This window comes from Lissotriton helveticus, chromosome 5_1 (genome assembly GCF_964261635.1).
Source record: "Lissotriton helveticus chromosome 5_1, aLisHel1.1, whole genome shotgun sequence".
NCBI lineage: Eukaryota > Metazoa > Chordata > Amphibia > Caudata > Salamandridae > Lissotriton > Lissotriton helveticus.
In genome coordinates, this window is record NC_136065.1 from 1,377,982,479 (window position 1) to 1,378,002,692 (window position 20,214).

At 41.2% G+C, this 20,214-nt stretch overlaps 1 protein-coding gene across 8 annotated transcripts in view; it reads right to left on the reverse strand.

Annotated features, from left to right (window-relative positions):
* Positions 1-20,214, reverse strand: part of FKBP5 (FKBP prolyl isomerase 5) — a 796,880-nt gene that overhangs the window by 334,699 nt on the left and 441,967 nt on the right. For all 8 annotated transcript variants that reach the window (XM_078644330.1, XM_078644336.1, XM_078644335.1 and 5 more), the window contains one exon: positions 6,473-6,629. In XM_078644330.1, coding sequence (XP_078500456.1) covers positions 6,473-6,629 — 157 coding nt within the window. The remainder of the gene's footprint in view (positions 1-6,472; positions 6,630-20,214) is intronic.

Consider the following 20,214-nt stretch of genomic DNA (forward strand, 5'->3'; position numbering starts at 1 on the left):
CAGTGCATTGTAGGAGGGGGTCCATCTGGGATTCTTTAAGGTAAAGGTCTCCTTTTTGTACTTTTAGTGTTAGTCTATCAGGCTATTTTTCCTTAATTCTAGACTTTATGACACCACCCCTTTTCCTAGGAAATGTTTTGTAAGGTTTGGCATTCCTGCCTCCTGCAGTCTCGAACAACATATTCAATGAAAATACAACCCCGACAGTCTACACTTCAAATGAATGGAAAAGGTCTTTCAGCAATGAGCATTAAATAGACTCTTTTCCTGTACATTCTACATGTATGGAATAAGGATTATTCAAGATTTATGATTATCAATGAAGATCCTACGATGCAGAACATACATTTTTCTTCCAAGCACACACTTTATCTCTATATCTGGAACAAATAACCGAGCTTTAACTTTTTTTTATGTATCAATTTCATTGTGTCTCCTGTGAATTGTCCCCATAATTTTCACTAGCTACCTAAAAGAATCCTTTTAGAACAGCATAAAACAATATCAACAATTTAAAACTCTTATAAAATGTGTGGATTATTTGTGCTAGTCCCAAATCTACACTTAAAACGAGTTTGAGGAAGCCCAATTAATTTCTTTCAGATATACATTTCAGCTACTTAGAATTTTGTAATGTCCTTTAAATCAAATATTTCACTCCCATATAGAAGAGTGCTTACAATATTAGTCTTGTAGGATTCTTTTAAGACTTCAGTGGATCAGTGTGCTAATTTAGCATCTAATTTGACTAATGGATTGGCAACAATATTAGCTCGACCTACTTAACTGTTCACATGGTGCTTAAACTTTAAGTACCATGGAAGCATTGCACCCAAATAAACATAAGAGCTCACTATTTCAAGTTCCTATGAGTCGAGTTTTGAACTAAAGGTGTATTTTTGTTTTCTCCTCTTAAAAACCATTACTTATGGTTTTATTGTATTATCTCCCTCCAAAGCTTTACTTAAAAATAATTTTTCCTCATTTCCATTCTAAATTGTTTTTGACATTTCTTACATTATGCAGATCTCTCCTTCACGCTGATTTTGGAAACCTCTCTAATTTGTTTATTCATCTTTTTTTCAACAAAGTGCTTCAGATACCTGCTTTTACTTCACCGGGCATCGCCACCACAGAAAGGCATCTGTTCTGGCCCATCCTAATATGGCTGGTGGTGTCTATTAGACACCACCACCATATTAGACCTTTTCTGCCACGGTCTTTCCGTCCACCGCGGTCCCCCTCGCCATACTAATATAGCGGGGGTCATTTATGTGAGGATGGCGGGGGGATTGCCCCCGCCAGGCCGGCGGTGCCTACCGCCAACCTGGCGGGGGCAATCTGCCCGCCCGCCTAATGGGCCCCAAAGTCTGGACAACAAAGCTTTCCAGCGAAGGATGGGTGGACAGGATAGCAGGGTCCCCAGAAGCCGCCTTGTACCTCCTTGCCACGGTCGTGGAAACCGCCGGAGTGGACATTGGCTTCTGCCAGACATCGAGTATGGGCTTTCTCAATGCCTCATTGATGGGCTCTGTCAACGCCTCATTGAAAGGAAGTACAGGCTCTGATATGGAGGAAGGGGAATGGAGAACCTCCATCAGAATATTGGACCCCAACTCAACTGTAGGAAGAGATCTGCAACCTTTCTGATTACAACATGATAAGCGATCACCTCCTGCATCGGCAAGCCTTTTGTCTATGAAAGCCCCCACTCAGGGGAAGTGTCCAGACCACTAGCTTCCTGCAGTCACTCAAAATCCAAGTCAGGATCCACAATCTCTCCTTCCTCAACCCCTCCATATTCCTCCATATTCCTCCTGTTACTCTTCTTCCTCCAACAGCCTTTGAGCCTCACTCCGAGACCTCATCCCTGAGACAGGTGTCGGTGGTGCCAGGCGCAGTTTCTGTGACTTCTGGATTGGCGTAGAATGGATGACCAGAAGAACAGGAGTCAAAGCCGGCCGAGGTCAACTCAACGCCAGTTCAGAACCAGACGGTGCCTGTGATGAACCATCTAGAGGCACTCATCCCTTAAAAAACTACAACGGCGTTGAACATCTTGGCATCGGAAGAGGCCAGCTCCATGGCATGAAAGGCATGAGTGGTGCCTGGGAAAACTGAGGTGGCAAGCCGCCCAGGGAATTTGTCAATGGACCTATGGGGCCAACAGGCACACCAGTAGGGTTTGCTGCTCTGGCGAACAAGTCAAACATCACATTTAAAAAAATTTAACAAATCCGATCCCGGAGCTGGGAAAGTAGGTTACATCGGATCCGGTATCACAGGCTCTGGAGCCGTTCGGGGAGGCACTAAATTTGGCTGTGATTGTGGCACCGGGACCCCAGGGGCAGAAGTGCAGTGGTTGACTTCAGAAACGTTGGAGGTGTTGGATCTCTCCAAGTCATAGAACTCACTGCTCTCAGATCGAGAGAGGGCCGGACTCACCCCTGTTAACGGAATCGGACAGATCTCATCCCTGCGATGACGTCTGGGAATCGGGGATAACGACTTCAGAGATGCATTCTTCGAAGAGCGACACCAACAACTATGATGCCACTTTTTCTTGTGTTTCTTAAAAGACCTTGAAGTGTGCAGAGTCGGCGACTTCGAGCGGGTCCTTGACCTCCTGCGACCTCTCTTCTGCTTCTTTGCCCATTAATAATTTGGCCTCCCTCTCCTTCAATGCCTTTGGATTCATGTGTTTGCACGAAGTGCATGTCCCGATATCATGGTCTGATGAGAGACACCACAAACAATCTTCATGGGGGTCAGTGATGCACATCTGACCGCCACATTCTCTGCATAGCTTGAAACCCTACTTCTTCGGAGTAGTCATCTTCGGACAGCAACAAAGCTGCGACAACTAGCAACAAAGAAACACCCAGAAATGGAGAGCATGGGCAAAAAACATTACGCGTCAACGGCGCGGAAAAACGGGAACTGATGTTGGCACGCCGATGAGGTCTCCTTATGGCTCCAATGCTGTCACACAGAGTCCCGAGCAGAGCCGTTCCATTTTGACGTTCTCGTCGACGTGGGAGAGCTGAGCAGAAAAGTTTATGAAGAATCCTGTGTATTGGGGTAATTCAAAAGGTGAGGAATCCACAGGCAGAAGTATCCATCAGAAATTTGCATACAAATCCTCATGGATTTTGCCTGGTTTTTAAGACATAGTTCATGGTAGTGTAGTTGAGGAATTTTGGTATTTAAATTCACCAGCTAACATTATTGGATAGCTTGGATATTACAATTCTATTTCCTCTAATTTCAGACTAAGAAGCTTTGAGTATTTTATAATATTATTTTCCTGGGGGAACAAATATGTTAATTATAATTTAATTGTTTTCCACTTCTCCTGAGCCTCCAATCCATTTACCAACAAGGAAAAAGATCAGTACAACTAAGAATTTATCCTGGTTATTACAAATGTTCTTATTAAAAATTATACTAAAGTAGGTATTATTATCATAAGCCCACCCAGGGGACAACCACGTTTTTTTTCCTCGCCTTAATATTAAACTGCATAGGACTGCTAAATTCCATTTCCAACATAGCCCTTGTTTCTTGCAAATCCCATTCACTGATTGATCAATTTTATATAAAGACTCAAATACCTTTTTATGACATACTCCAGCAAAATTCTAGCGAGATATATCATACAACCCATTGTTAGCAGCATAAGATGATTAGGTGAAACTGCAGGATTGATTAGTGCAACAATCCAATCCCAGTTTCTATTTTTAGATACATCACTAGTTCCATTTGAATAAATCTATCTGTATTTTTTTCGTAGATAATAATAGTTATTTTTTGATCAAATGACAATTTTTGTTTTCTGTTGTCAATTTTCTTAAACAATTGAGTGCAAAACACATTCTGTAGGTAGGCAGATTTTTCTTCAGCAGAAATAACATATATGCCCAATTTTACGAAATTGTCAAGTAGCTTTCAAATTTCTTCTGTAGTTTTATAGAAATGAACTCTCCTTCATTTATTATGTCATAGTAATTTGAGCTTTCGAAAATGATACTAACATAAAATCACTTTACCTAATAATTCAGAGACTGAGCATTGAGAGCAAGATTGTAAATACCTTAGATCTATTCATTCCATTCTCCCTTCTGTATGCGAAACACATCTTCAAAATATGAGTAACTTTTTCTGTTTGATGTTAGCTGATCCTTTCTATATTTGATGCCCTCCTATGTTCCAAATATTTTTTCCAAACTCGAATTGTGAAACATCACAATTAATACAACAGTGTTAACATCACTCTGAATTAATCGGAATTAATTGGTTCTCTCTTTTTAATAATTTTTGCCTCTTGCTACTTCTTCTTGATCATAGTCAGCTGTATTTATGATTCAAATTTATTTAAATTTTGATGATCATGCTTACCTGGCAGAGATTTAATACAAAAGGTGATCCTTCCCCATGGCGTACATAATTTTTGTGATACTGAACTTAAATGAGATTTATTATTTCATAGTAATTTGAGCTTTCAAAAAACAATACTCATATAAAATCGCTTCACCTCATAATTCAGAGACTAAGCATAGAGAGTAAGATGTAAGGACCTTAGATCTACTCAAACATCCTCCCCTCTTCATGCGGAAATACATCTTCAAAATATATTTATCCCTGTCAGTTTTTTTGTTAAGAAAATATAATTCCATGTTAATTTGATGATTTCCTCTATTTTCTGAGTCCTTTTACTCATCAGGCACCAATAATTATATTTTGTGTTTCTCTACCTTTATTTATTTTGTCTATATTGTCCAGTTGAGATAAAATTCATGTAAGATTAATGTCAACAGGTCTAACTGGTGATTGGCATCATTGGCAAACTTTTCTAAAACTTTTAACACAGACTAAGTATACACTGAATCAACATCAACATGGAAGATCCAAATACAGGATCGTTCACTGGGGTATTCTCTCGGTTTGTATTACTAACAATTTTGAGATTGATAATAGAAAGTTGTTCCTCTAGATTTAATAGAATATTTTCTGTAGGAGAAAATACCATGTAACGGAAATAATGTTGTTACTTTTGCTGGTATTATAGTAACACAATTACCAATAAGTCAATTAACTGGACTACTACATAAGTCAAAATTGACTATATACTCTTATTAAACATTTCAAGGTTTCCAGATAAAGTTGTTCATAGAGGCATTTCATTATGACAGTTCATCCGATCCTCAAGTGTTACCCCTCCTAAAACGGTTTAATCACCAATTAAATTCTGGTACAATATTTACTTAAACACACTTTTAAGGCTTTAGCAAATACTCAGAAAGATTTCGTATATAGTCTAATAGGCTCAATGTCAGCCCTATAAGTGCAGTATTCATTTTATGAATTTCCACAGCTGTTTATCTTCTTTTGAATCATACCCGTTATTAAATGTGCTCTGATCATTTTCCTATTTTCATGTCAATTTTCTGATCATTACTGTGTTTTCTGTAGAAAGTCTATTATGCTTTTAAGTCATCTAGATACTGTTTTTTATTTCATTGCATTTCATGCCTCCTTTTTATAGGGATCTAAGATGTTAGCAATATTTCCAAGTGAATCAAAGCAAAAATTACTTTCACTTGATAATTTTTCAATAATTGAGTGCCTTTTGTCAACATTCACTCAGCACCATTTTTTAATCTTGCCGCTTCTATTTTAAAGTAGTTGGGCCTTTACTTATTTTCAGGTTTGCTACTTTGTTAAATTTGTTATTGTTATTTTTTATGTCTCTGTTCATTACAATTTCATATGGATGTAAAACTGTATGTTTCTCTACAGTCTTTTAGGACCAAGCAGCACTTTTGAAAGTTACATGTACACTTAAAATTACACAATGTATGTGCTGTTTTTATTTTTTAACTATGTTTTCATTATTTAAAAAAAATTAAAAAGGGCTTTTAAGATTAAGCTCACCCAAGGAAATACATTAGTGGTTAGAATAATAATGAACATCCCATTATGGAGAAAGAACACAATCCTTCAGTGCAGTGTCAAAGACAGTTCACAAAGCCCAATTTTACTAGCGGAGGGTTATAGACATGATCCACTGTGCTCCTTTTTTGCCTCACAGTGAGTAAATTGACACCATCATCCTTGCTTATCTTACCATGTATAATCCACTGGACACTATCCTAAAGGATCTATTTTATTGACTGATAAAGATGATGTCTTTTCTGTCAGCCACAATCTTACAGGCTCTGTTCTCCAACTAAGTGCTGCAGGCCATTTAAAAGGCGAACGAGTTACATGACAATCTACAAGTTCATTTTACCAGGGACTAAGGTACAGCAAAGGTTCTCAAAGCACTATATTAGCTTGAAACAAGGTAAGAACATACCCCCTAGCATGTGCATTAGTACAGTGAAGGACAGAACACAGACCTCTATAGTAGGGGAGAGGATGCTCTTCTAAAATCTGTCTTATTGTGATTGAATTTCAAGCCTGATTTTACCTTGTAGACAGGTATAGGATACAGTGTTCTCCTTTTTGCATCTTCTCCAGTGCTTTGTCAATCCCAATAGGAATGTTGTGATCTTCCCCTTCTCCGACAACAAACGATACATCCCGGCAGTCAAAGATACGCCCATCACATCGACCCTCCACATGAACTAAGGCAAAAAAAATAATCAGATTGCGTAGAAAAAAGAAGCTGCAAACTTCCAACCAACAATGTCTGCTTATCCATCATTACCATTCCCCTCTCCCTAAATAAAAACATGTTTACCACCCCAAACCCACAGCTCCTGGCTGATATAACTCCTTTTCTGTTGAACTGCTCAACTTGTTTACTTTTATTGCCACAGCAGATGTACATGATGTGCATTTAGCAGGGTAAGGTAATGAGTGCAGACTTCTAAGCAGTATGCAAGAATGGAGGCACAGCAAAGAATACGAGCTTAGGGCCGATCAAAGGTACAGTTTGGTGAAGGACATGGACTTGTTGCAAATAGAAAGCATATGCTTAGTAGTAAAGAGCAGGGATGGAAGATCAGTTAGGAAAATTGACCAAGAACTGGAAATGCATTCTGCAGGGCATTAGGGAGAATGGATAGTGACACTGAAGACGCACGGACTCTGTATTAGAATATCAAACAACCAAGTAGAAAGGACACACTACGGACAGTGAGAAAGGAGTGGTGGATGTGAAGCAGTGTGAAACAGGCATAGAAAATCTGTAAAGTTTCCATCGTCAAGGATAAATAGACAGTAAAGTGCATGGATCAACATCGAGGAAGGAGAGCAGTCTTGGGAGAAAGGTAGCATTGCACGCGGGATGTACTAAAAGTCATACCTAAATGGCTGAAAGAAACATGAGCTGAGAGTTACAAGCGCAGCTTGTGGAGCAGTAAGGAGCAAACAAATAGCAAAGCACATGGCATACACATAAATAAGATGGATATCCTAGAAGGATCAGGGGTCTGTAAACTGGCTCAGAGACAGTACTAGAGGCAGTCTTCAGAGCAAAAGATTGCTGGATTCTGAACTCCTACACAGGTTTACAAACTTGTTTGACAACCTAAAGAATCCATTCCACATTATAATATGTTTGTTGTTCATATAGCCTGAAGAGACATTCTTTCCTTGAAGTCGATCTGATTTCAAACATTTACATCATGGAAGCAAAGGTGTGACTGTTCGTACATGGCTCACCAATTATCTTTGTGGAGCAGAGTTCTCGAACATAAATTAGTTACGTGTATCTACAGTTCTACAGTGCTACTTTTGTTTCATAGAAAGTCTGTCCATACAGCTAAGATTCACCATTTTAATAATACCTTTGTGATAGAGAAATAAATCACTTAAATACTCAAGCTGTGTCATATTTGGGCTCATTTTCACTTGAGGAAAGAATAAACGAGCCCTGGAATCCAGCACTCCCATAGAGGCTGAGGTCTAATAGCACATCGTATGGATGGTCCCAATTTTCAATAACCTCACTGAGGAGTACTGGTTGACTGTCAATCTAGGCAAGATATCAAAGCCGGAGAGCAGTATTCACATGAAACTGACTTTGTCTTCGCCTGCATTGGATCTTTCATAGTTCCACATTCTCTGACAGAAGACCAAGCAACATTTTACTTTTGAAACACTGGACAGTGAGGCGTCATCTTCAATGTTTTTCCCCACTAAACTTATGGTGTTGGTTGCACATTCACTTTGGCTTCAGCATCTATGCGGCAGTGCTTTACAAATATGTACAGAGTTCTTATCATTTTCACACTGTGGACCTCATTACAATGCCTGTCGGAACGGCACTAAATGGCATTCGGAATCTCCTAAAAGGTTTTGGAACCTATGTTTCTGACTGACTCTGAAACATTTCTGACTGACCGATGGAAAGGTACCTGTTCGGTCAGTCCGAATCCAATTAGTACAGGTCTATAGACCGTGTTTCCGACCGACTCATTACGATATCGGATTCAGACAGCCGTTCCAAATAGGTCTGTCAGACATGAAAAGGCTGTCGGAATCTGACTTTGGGGGCCCGTAGCAGGCCCCCTTCACCCTGAGGCCTCCGGTTGGGGCCCGTGAGGGTATCCTAGGGATCCCTCTTTACAACCATGCAAAGTGTGGCAGGAACCATGGGGTTATAACAACAAAACAAACCGGGGGTCTAAAGGCCAATATTATGACGGGCTACTCTTAACTTCGCTGTGGTAAGTTAGTACCCAAGTTACCAGGAACGCCCAAAAAGCAGAACTCATAGGAGAAAGAGAACGCTAAAGTGATAAGTGGTAGGATCCCAGCTCATAAGTCTGGATTGCCATCAACTTAACTTCGTGATCAGTATTATCATTTGGTCATCCAGCTAAAGTAATGGTAGGCCTCTTGATCATCGAGACGTACTACCATTCCAACAGTGGTAAGCTGGATCATGCCCACAGTCCCTTGGAGACAGCAAAAGAGCAACTGAATAGTTGATCGCCAAAGGAATAATAAAGTGCAGTGCAATAACACAGAAAGTGTGTAGTGAGTTAAAATAGAGTGGTGTGTCCAAACATAGTGCACATTTTATTGAAATATAGACACCTCCCTAATTAAAACCAGAACAGTGCCCCCGTTGAAACTACACCAGTTCGATGATGGTATGCGGTCCGGGTTACCCGAGGGGGAATGTGCTTGCAACAGATTACACTGGATATTGCTGGCAGCATTTCACGAAGTCCTGCAAACCTGGATACTTACTATGCATTTCCCCAGGCATTACTTACCAGGCTCCGGACATTGGATTCTGGGATCAGCAGTTCCTCGAGGCTTTGGGGATTGCTACAGGTGTGCATCAGAACTATCTGGGGCGGGGTAGATACTTATCCAATCCGAGAGCAGCAGGACATTTAAAGAGGGGTGGATGTCAGTTCGACTGTTGTTTAACTCATCAATGGCGCTGAAGAAGGCTAGATGCCGAAATGCATTCACTGAGATGTTTAATAATAAATTCCCCCGTGGTGTCTCCCATTGCTGGCCTCTGCCTTTTCTTCGAGGATGTTGCTGTGAATATATATATATATATATATATTACTCTCCGACTTGAAAAACGGCAGCGCCTCTGCCTGTTTTCCCAGCGCGCAAACAACAATGATCGTCCGGAGTCAGGCTTGTCAAATCGCTTCTTTTATTTTGTCATTAAAGTGCAGGGTGCAGGAATCATCAAACAGACGCGTTTCGGGCGCGGACGCCCTTGCTCACTGTCAGCGAGAAACTGGACATGGTAACCATTAAATAACAAACACTAATGTTCAAAAAGCGCGCCAGTGCATTCACAGTAATTAACATAGACAGAGGACTGATGGCTTAAAACCTGATAATAGGTAACGTCCATAGCGGCCATTTGTAAATGGTGAAACATATATTATTCAATCATATATGTACAAATACTATAACAATCCTAGTGGTAATCACATAAGTACAAATAGTATTATATTCATTCAATGTTAATGTAAACATAAGACACATGTGCAAATGCGCAAATTAATGTGCAAATAGGCACATTTGTAAAGTGCCACGTGCAAATGCGTAATGCCTGAACAGACATGATTTGTATGTTTAAATACAATTTATATAAAAGTGCAAAGTGCCATGTAAACTTTATAACTGTGCAAATACGCAATTTAAAATGCTGTCACATTACTGGTAGATATTACTTCAACCATATATAATCACACAAATCTTATTTGACGTTTTGATGTTTTACTGGGCCGACTATGCATTCTGTAACACTGTTACAAAGCTATCTCATATCCATGTTTAATCTCATGTAATCTATGATATTTGATACATGCATCTGTAAGTTCTATAGATTAAAGATGCAATATTGTGCTCGGGGGACTAGCGCACAACTTGTCATGGTTAATTACATGTCCATTAAATAAACAAAATTGTAAACATAAAATAACGGTGGGGAAGGAGTGTGACTGGGTGTAAACCAAGATGGTGCGAAATGAAACTTAACTAAATTTAATTTTAATTAAACGTGTACCAGTGCATATATATATATATTTATATATATATATATATATATATATATATATATATATATATATATATATATATATATATATATATATATATATATATATATATATATATATATATAATATATATATATATGTTTATATATATTTATATATATATATATATATATATATATATATATATATATATATATATATAGACACATATTAACCTATAAGTCACTCCTATGGCAGGCCTTGACAATCATGGAGGCAGAGTGCTTGGTTTTGTGTGAGAGGGTGCCCTAGCATGAGCTGAGCCCCTCTGCAGCTTTCGGAACCATCTCCTTATAGCTGTACTATGATATAGCCCTACCATATACTCTTAAGTGCATTATAATCCTCGCGGTTAATGCTAACTTGGGTTTGGCTTTATCAAAACATGTTGTGTAAGGTGTCAAACACATTGGAGTACTACCACCCCCCTGCCAGTTCTGGCAGTGGGGTAGCATTCCACCCTTCTAGAGGGAGAAGACATGTAGTTACTGGTAAACCCGGTTAAAGTTAAACAGAGCCCAGCATCACAAAATGGATGCTGCTGCCACAGACACGAGTCTGACCTCCTGCTGCTGGACGAAACTCTGGCAGGGGAGGCCTGGACAATAGGTTTCCTGTCCAGGGAGGTGCCAGCACCTCTCCAGAGAGGCTTTAGTGAATTTGGGGCAGGGTGGGTTGCATTCAGTGAATGCTTTTCATACACTGCCTGTGGCACATAAGGTGCTCCATGCATTTCCCAGTTCAAACCGGTTGCTGGGGCACTCAGCCCCAGCTCCGGTGTGAAACTGGACAAAGGGGAAGGGGTGTAACCACCCCCTTCCCAGATCTTCCCATAGGTGGGACCTTAGAGTTAGCCCAACCCCTAATCTTGTTATAAGAATAGGATACCAGTCCCTAGGACTTTAGATTACCCTGGATGAAACTCTGCAACATATATCTTGGACCTTCGACATTCCATAACGACTGGAACATGAAAGAAATCTCCCTTGTGGTTAAAGAGTGACCACCCTGTTCAAACAGGCACCAACTGCATATTTGCCGGTCTGCATTTTCAAGGCTCCCACCGGATCCCGAAAAATATGCGACACAGGTCACAGACTTCCAGACATCTCTGACGCTGACCTGCGCTCCCAGCAAAGCTGAGACTTGTAGCAGACACAAGAGACGTGGGACCGGAACTACTGGACATCCTGCATTGTGCAAATTGCACCTACTTCCCGAGGTATCCCGAAGTTGTGCATTGGAGCATTTGAAGCCCCTGCCACGAGCACCTTTTGCACTGAAGCTCAGAGGCCTACACTCCACGAGTGTCCCGTGGGCCCGCTTTGTGCATTGCAGCTCGACGCGCCTTCGCGGTTCCTAGTCCGTTGGCTAGTGAGCCCCCTCGGAGGCCAATCTTTAATTCTTTAAGCTTTCCTGGTGGCTCCAGGCTTGCTCCTACTCCTCTCCAAAGGAGGAGTCCCTCAGACCTTGCTGGTCTGCATCGAAGCCAATCTCAACATCCTGCGTGGATTGCGTTTGCCAAGGCTTGTTAAGTCCAATCCGGATTCCGACACCGCAGTCAACTAGATCCTTCGTGGGACAGCTTGAATCCAGCTCCTGATCATTGTCGATGCCTCCTGGACCTCGTGGCTGAAGAGACAAACTTCACGTCTTGCACATGAAATCACCCGACATTGGCTGGCAGCTTCCCATCGCCATCCTGGTCACTGGCTAGTGACCCAGACTCTGCCCTTTCTGCTTTCATGTTCTTCACATCTTGGATCCGCCCTTGGATCCACCCAGACACTTCTCCTCTGGTCGCCTGCAGCATTTCTTTGCAGCTCTTCATTGGAATCGACGACGAAACCCGACATCAAAAGACACCTATGCACCCAGCTTCCGTGGGTGAGGTAATTCGACTTCTCTGGTAGTCTCGGGGGTCTTCACTCTCGAAGTGTCTAACTCTAAAAAAAGGGTTCCATCGTAGTTCACCTAGAAGTGCCCTTAATCTTTAAAATTGTAACTTGTTTGTTCTCCATAGAAAGTCAATGGTAACCCGCGGCTGTGATTAGACACTGCACGTGTCTCCAGAAGGCCTCCTACATCCTAACCTTTGGTGGTACTAGGCAGCCCCAGCTATTCCACAGGCCCTAGGCCTGCTTTCTAACTCTGACATGGTTCTTATACCACTATTTTAGTATATGATTTGTGAGGCCCCTAGGGCATACCGTATATTGTGCAACTTATCGTATGCTAATTAAGTTCCTTGCATTGTACTTTTACCTCTGACCTCATAAAGAGTCCAGAGGGGTTGTGTTTAGAATAAATACATATATATTTGATATATACCTTGTGTGGTGTGCTTTCATTTGATCATTCAAGAGAATATAATTGGTAAAACAACTTGCTTAACTCGCCTCTAAGTCTTAGTCTGAAGGCTGCTATCCACAGCTACCACTAGGATAGCTTTCTATAAGGTTGACTTTGGACTGGTGCAAGGTGCCCACTAGAATAGTGGACATCATATACCAGGCCTACTTCTCACAGTCATGCTACCCAATTTTCTACAAATCGTATAGCTATCTACCAGAGAATCTTTTCTATGAATATCCTTTTATATTGGTACAAAGAGCTACTTCAGAACATTTCAAGGTATCTTGAAGAAAATTACTCAGGACACCTCAAATGAGAACTAGATGGCCTGCTGAATAATATTCTGTGTCTTCCAGCTATCTTCTCACTGCTGATTCAAGGAGTGACAAGTATCACTGGCAGATGTACATGCACTTATGCCGTTATCATACAGGAAAGTGTAACACTTGTAACTACCTCCTGATGTGTACCTTGCTTTAACGGTGACCGTTGTTGCACCGCCTTAACAAGAAATCCCTCTCTTAATACCCACCCCCCCAAAAAAAGGGTGCCAGGGAGGGGTCTTGAAGAGTCTTCGTGATCTATGGCTGAAAAAGTCTTACAACCAAATGGTGCATGGTTATCCCATTAGAAATACGTTATTATATGTGCACCAGAACTGTGTTTTCATATTTTCTTCATAATAAAAAGCCAAAAGCATTCATTGCTAGAGAGAGATGTATGCAGTTTCATCAGAACTGCACACATCTCTCCATATTCACAAATCAATAATCATGGGCCTACTGTACAAAGCTATTTTACAGTCATGAAGGTCAAATTTGAGCCTTTGCGACCACAACATGGTGTTTTTAAATGTTCAGAACTCAAATTGCGATTTGGTAACACGTCACCGAATCGCAATTTGGGTTTCAGACTAAATACAGAATTGTTATTTGGGAGGGGTCTGTAAAGGGCATCCCTTCCAAATACCGATTCCATAACTTAGTATTAATGTTTTGTAAGCTAGATCCTGTCGCAAAACATTAATATTTTACCACCAGATCCATATTGGTGGTAACTATTTGAAAACGGGAATGGGTCCCCAGGGAACACCTTTCCTTTTATGAACGTTGATAAATATATTTTTTAGGAGCAGGTAGTGTTCCATCGACAACTGCCTGCTCCTAGAAGTTGTTTTTAAAATGTTTCATTTTATTTTTTAAACATATCCTATTTCACTTTTAGGAAAACAGGTTGCATTAAAAAAAATTATTTATTTAAAAGCAATCACAGACATGGTGGTCCGCTGACCCAGCAGGCCACCATATCTGTGATTCTAACCAATCATAGTGGGTCTCAATTTGCAACCTAGCTCATGTATATTAATGAGTTAGGTCGAAATGTGACACATTACGAATTGGGATTTTGTGACTCAACCAATATACCAATACATTTGGTAGAATTCGGTGTGCAAATTGCACGGACTTCTTCCACATCCATTTTAGGAGATTCCAAATAAGAAATCACAAATTGCAATTCGTTATTTGATGCAAGTTACGATTTCGTATTAGGCATCTTTGTAAATCAGACCCCTGGTGAGTTTCAAGTGTCCTCATCAGGAAAGGGAATATCTGCCCAAAATACAGCAAGACTGAACCTACTGTGTCAATAGACTAAGACAGGATGGGCTTGGGGGGGCGGTGGGGGGGGGGGGATGGGTTTGTAGGGGAGAGGGAGAGAGGTCGACTCCTATGGTGTCCTTACCAAACACACACACGATGACTGACTTACCTTATATAGTTAAGACTTGGAATGTCAATGGTTTGGGTAGCAAAATTAAGAGAGGTTTAGTTCATCAGTACCTTAAGAGGACCAGGCCCGATGTAGTTCTCCTACAAGAAAACCACCTCCGTGGCACGCAGTGTACATTCATAGGTGGGGGGACATACGCCATACTAGCACATGCCGGATTCTCACCCGGGGCTAGTGGGGTCACTGCTCTGATCATAAAAACCTAGCCATGCCGTATAACCAAATCCTGGATGTATCACAATGGGACTTATGCCGCTGTTCAGGGTGTGAGAGGAAAGAGGGAGATCACCCTGGTTAGCGTATATAATCCGCCAAAACTGCAACCCCAAACGCTAGGAGCATGTATGTATCATCATGCTTTTTTGGGTGATGCTATTCAACATTTTCAATAAATATTTTTTTAATTTCTCAATTCTGGAAAGCATCTGAAAAAAGAATTGGTAAAGTCAACAGGTCTGCAATGACCAAGACAAAAGGCGAGACCTATTGGCTTTGTTCATTTTAATATGAGCCTGCATGCCTATGGAAACATTATCAACTGTCACTCTTTTTAAAGGTGGTAATGAGAAGCTTCTTGTTCAGCTATATTGCTGTCTTTTCTACATTTGTTCAGCTATATTGCTGCCATTTCTACATTTCTAATGGATTTATCAAATATATGTTTAAAAGAAAAAAATATCAAACAAATGTTGCTTTTGGAAAGGTGTGTTTTCTACTTGGAGAGTTACTGCTCTCTGTTTACAAAGTGCTCTGGGATCCTGCAAATGGTTGGAATACTCAATCTTTAAGAATTTAAGGTGGATCCCTATTGCTTGGTTCAGGGGAGTTTTTTCGCTTAGTTAGAGCAAATACCATTTCTGTGGGACTGATGACAGGCTCGCCTTTAAAGGAAACACTATTCCTAAGGTTGTGTCTAGCACTGGCACCAGTTATGACAGAATTTACTTTGGCGTTGAGTTTGACTTCTGTAAAATGATTTGCAGGCCTCACATAGGAGCAATGATTCCGTGGTGTTGAAATTCTGCTGAATCTTGTACTGGTTTTAACCTTTTTTTAGCCAGTCGTCTATTTAAGCAAAGATTAACATTACTTGACATCTTAGATGGTCTGCAACTACTGCCTTGCATTTTTAAAGGTGCGGGAGAGCGTACTTTAGGCCGATGTGCAGAAGAATGAATGGGAAATGTGCTCTTCGAAAACAAAATCTCCGATATTTCCTGTGAGCCTTGTTGGCGGAGCTGAAATTAAGTGACTTAACAATAACTGTAGTTCTCCAGTATTGGAAGCTTTCATAGATTCACATGCTTAAATTATTCCCCATCATCGAGATGGGGGTCCCTGGTATATCAAAATAGCAATGCTAAACAAATACAAAGCAGAAACCAGGCCTAGTCCCATTTCAGTTTTGTAACATATCTCTGTCATTTTGTAAAAGAGACCAAAAGTAATTCCTGAACCAGTTAGGACATCTCACTCTCTAAAACACTCCTGAGAGAATCTTGCACCCTCAGATTTTCACAGCACATGTGCAAAAATAGACCTGGAAAAATCCAAAGGTGAGCCTCTCGGGGGAGGACGGTGGGACGCATGTGAATCTATGAAAACGTCTAATACTGGAGAACTACAGTTTTTTTTTTTTTGCTGAGTTTTATATAGCGCGAACTAGAACCGAACCGAATCAGTTATCAGAGCGCTTTACATAGCACCAGTTACGTTACATGAGGACACACTTTCATTTTTTTTTTAGGCACGGGGAGATTAAGTGATTTGCCCAGAATCACAGGGGGTTTTTGGCGTCGTTACCGAGACTCGAACCCAGATCCCCAGGTCCGAGGTCGAGCGCCTTAGCCGTTAGGCCAACCCCTCTCCCCTGGTTACAGGTAAGCAACTTATTTTCTTACTCCAGTACCGGAACTTTCATAGATTCACATGCTTGAATCAGAGTGGCTAGCAGTCAGTAGCACATTTTTCTTTAAATAATACTAAGAGTCTGCTTCAAATTGTCAATCTGTAGAGAAGCAGATCTAACTGAAATCATTAGTCCCTAAACTGATAAATATTGCATACATAAACAATTGCATACTTTAAATGCACCACAATAAGAACTTATAATGGTAAAATATCATATTATGAACATATGCATACAGAACAAAATGTGCACAGTCTTGCAGCCAAAAAGAAGGAGGGGTGAAGGAGAGAGCTCACTGTCACTGGAAAACGTTCCAGGCATCATTGTGAGCGGCTGCATCCAAGCAGTAATGTCTGGTGAAGGTGCGGATACTCTTCCAGGTTGCAGCCCTGCAGATATCCTGGATAGGTACTCAAGCAAAAAGAGCAGTAGATGTAGAGATTGCTCTAGTAGAGTGAGCATGCACCAATGCCTGAAGAGGTTTTTCTGCCGCTTGATGGCATTACTGGATTGCACTCGAGATCGAATGAGCAATCCCCCTTTTGAATAGAGGATAGCCCTTCCTGGGCGCACTGAATGATACACAAAGCTGGGTTGAATTGTGAAATGTCTTTGTAGATAACATTTCAGACAGAGCTGAAAATCCAGCGAATGAAGAGCTCTTGCCGCCGCAGTTGTTGATAGTGGAAAGAAGGTTTTAAGAATAAGTGGCTCGTTTAAATGAAAGTCCGATGGAACTTTGGGGATAAATTTGGGATTAGTACGAAGGACTACTCAATCAACCCTAAACTGTAGAAACGGTTCCTGTGAGGTCAAGGCCTGAATTTCTCCAAATCTCGTGGCAGACGTAAGCACCAGAAGAAGGGCAACATTCCATGATAGGAACTTAAGATCCGCCTTATGAATGGGTGCAAAAGGACGTTTCAGGAGAATAGGTTGTGTCTCCGAAAGAAGGAGAAGTTCTGTGAACCAATGTTGACTAGGCCACGATGGGGCTATTAGGATCATCCTGCAGGGCTCTGTCTTGATTTTCATGATCAGTCGTGGCAGGAGGGTAATCGGCAGGAAAGCGCAGGCAAAGATGCCTGACCAGCCCATCAAAAATGCATTCCCCCAGGATCCCTGTTGGTGATGCAAACTTGTGAAGAACCGGCATTTCTTGTTCTGTGCTGTCAGAAAGAGGTCAACTGTTGGCGTGTCAAATTTGAGAAAAATGCTGTCTAGAGTTTGTTGATGGATCTAGCATTCGTGGCAGGCTGATATGAGCCTGCTTAAAGTGTCTGCTGTATTCTGATCCCCCGAATGGTGTTACGTCTTCAGAGATATTCCGTTCTGCAACGCCCATTTCCAAATGCTTTGAGGCTCCTGAATGAGGGGAAAGGGCCTCATGCCACCTTGCTTGTTGAGATAATGTGTTGCCGATGTGTTGTCCGTTCTGACCAGCATAGTAGTGTTCCTTATCTTCAGCAGTAATGCCTGCAATGCTAATCTCACTGCCCTGAGCTCCAGCCGATTGATGTGAAGATGCTGTTCTTGACACAGCCAACACCCAATGACCTGGAGGTCTTGCAGGAAGGCTCCTGATCCTTCCAGGGAGGCATCGGTGGTGATCATGTGCGGAAATGGCATGGTGAGAAAAAAAAGACTGACAGAAATATTTTGACGTCGGGTCCATCAAGACACGGCCTTTATCACACCTGGCATGACTGTAATGACTTCCTCGAAGGAACTTACTGCTTGACGCCACTGCCAATCCAGCTTTTCCTGTAATGCACGCATTCTTAATTGGCAAAAAGGAATAAGAGGGATGCAAGATGACATTGTTCCCAGAAGCGACTTGTAATGGCGAACTGAAAGTGACTTTCTTTTGGCGTATGATTGGACCATTAAGATCAGTTTTGCTTGTCACTCAAGGGAGGGAAACGCTTTGTTTATTATGGTGTCCCGTGAGATCAGTTTTGCTTGTCACTCGAGGGAGGGAAACTCTTTGTTTATTATGGTGTCCAATATTGCTCATAAGAAGGTGATGCTTGTGGAAGGACTCAGAGATTACTTTTCTTCGTTCAAGGTCAAGCCCAGCTGGACGAATAGCCTTGTATAAGCCTCTGTGGACGACTGGACTCCTGCGTGTGAATGCGCTTTGATTAACCAGTCGTCCAGTTAAGGAAAAACCTGATGCCTTTGCTTAGTCTGAAAGGCTACTACTGGAGCCAGACAGTTGGTGAATATTCTTGGCGCCGATTTGAGGTCAAACGGCAGTACCTTGAACTGGTAGTAGCTTGTGGCTACGGCAAAACAAAGGTACTACCTGTGGGAGGGATGGATGGGGACATAAAAATATGCATCTTGTAACTCAGAGATGGTCATATGATCCCCTGGGTTTAGAAGTAATAAAATGTCCTGAAAAATGACCAATGCAAAAGGACTGTTTTTTGAGATAGGTGTTGAGAGTTCTCAAATCCAGGATCGAATGGCATTATCTTAAATTCTTCCGTACCACAAAGAAACAGGAATAGAACCCCTTCCCTCTCTTGGAGTTTGGCACCGGTTCTATTGCTCCTTTTCGAAGCATTGCAAGAATTTCCAAACGCTCGAGATGTAGGTGTTTTACCTCTTACTGACCTGGAGGAGTACAAGGTAGGATGTGAAGGAACTCTAATGTATGGCCGAACTGTATCAAATTGTGGATCCAGCAGTACAAAGTTATTTTTTGCCACTGGTGAAGGTGAAAAGAAAATTGCCCCCCTAGGGGAATCTGTGGAAAGGTGGGAACAAAAACAGCTGAAGCCTGAAGTCCGTCATTGGCGTTGTGAGTTATCTTTCCCTGAAGCCCTGCTCTTGCTCTGGGGGTAGATTCAGAATACGCCTCTGACTGTGGATGTCGTTGAACTGCGGTCAATAAGGCTGGAAAGATGTAGCATGCTATATAAATGCCCGCTAGTGTTTTGAAACACACTTTTTTAAAGTAGTAGTTGTATGTGAGTCGTCAAAGATGTTCACTAGACTCATTACCCAGGATGAGTTCTTGCGGTGTTGGAACCACCCCCTCTTGTCTATTATTCCCATTTGGGCAAAGTAGTACATTGCTATATTTCAATATCGTAGCCCACCAATAAACTTTGAGATTAGGCAAGGCAAGACCCCCTCTATCTTTTTATTTGATTGATTTTGATTTGATTATCGGATTTGTAGAGCGCACGAATGCCCGTGGGCATCTTGGCGCTAAAAATTATTTTGAGAGAGAGATGTATCTGAGTGCTCTGCGCGGTCTTCTATATCCCCAGATAAATCGAGAAAATATGTTGTCTATATCTTTAAATATCTATGGGGTAAAGTCTAGACAAATGGTCCTAAAAAAAATATAAAAATTTGGGAAAGAATAACATTTTTATAGCATTGCATCTACCCACTATAGTTAGATGCAGATTGTGTAGTCTATTGAGGCTCTTTTCTGTTTGTTTTATGAGTGGATCCATGTTGATCTTTACCAGTTTGGCTAGATTGGAGGTTATGTTAACTCCCAGATACATGGCGCTTTCCACTATCCGATCGTCCCTATAGGTCATTTTTTTGTTAATGACGATCTGAGTTTTATCCTGATTTAGCTTATGTTTGGAGATCTCCCCAAAC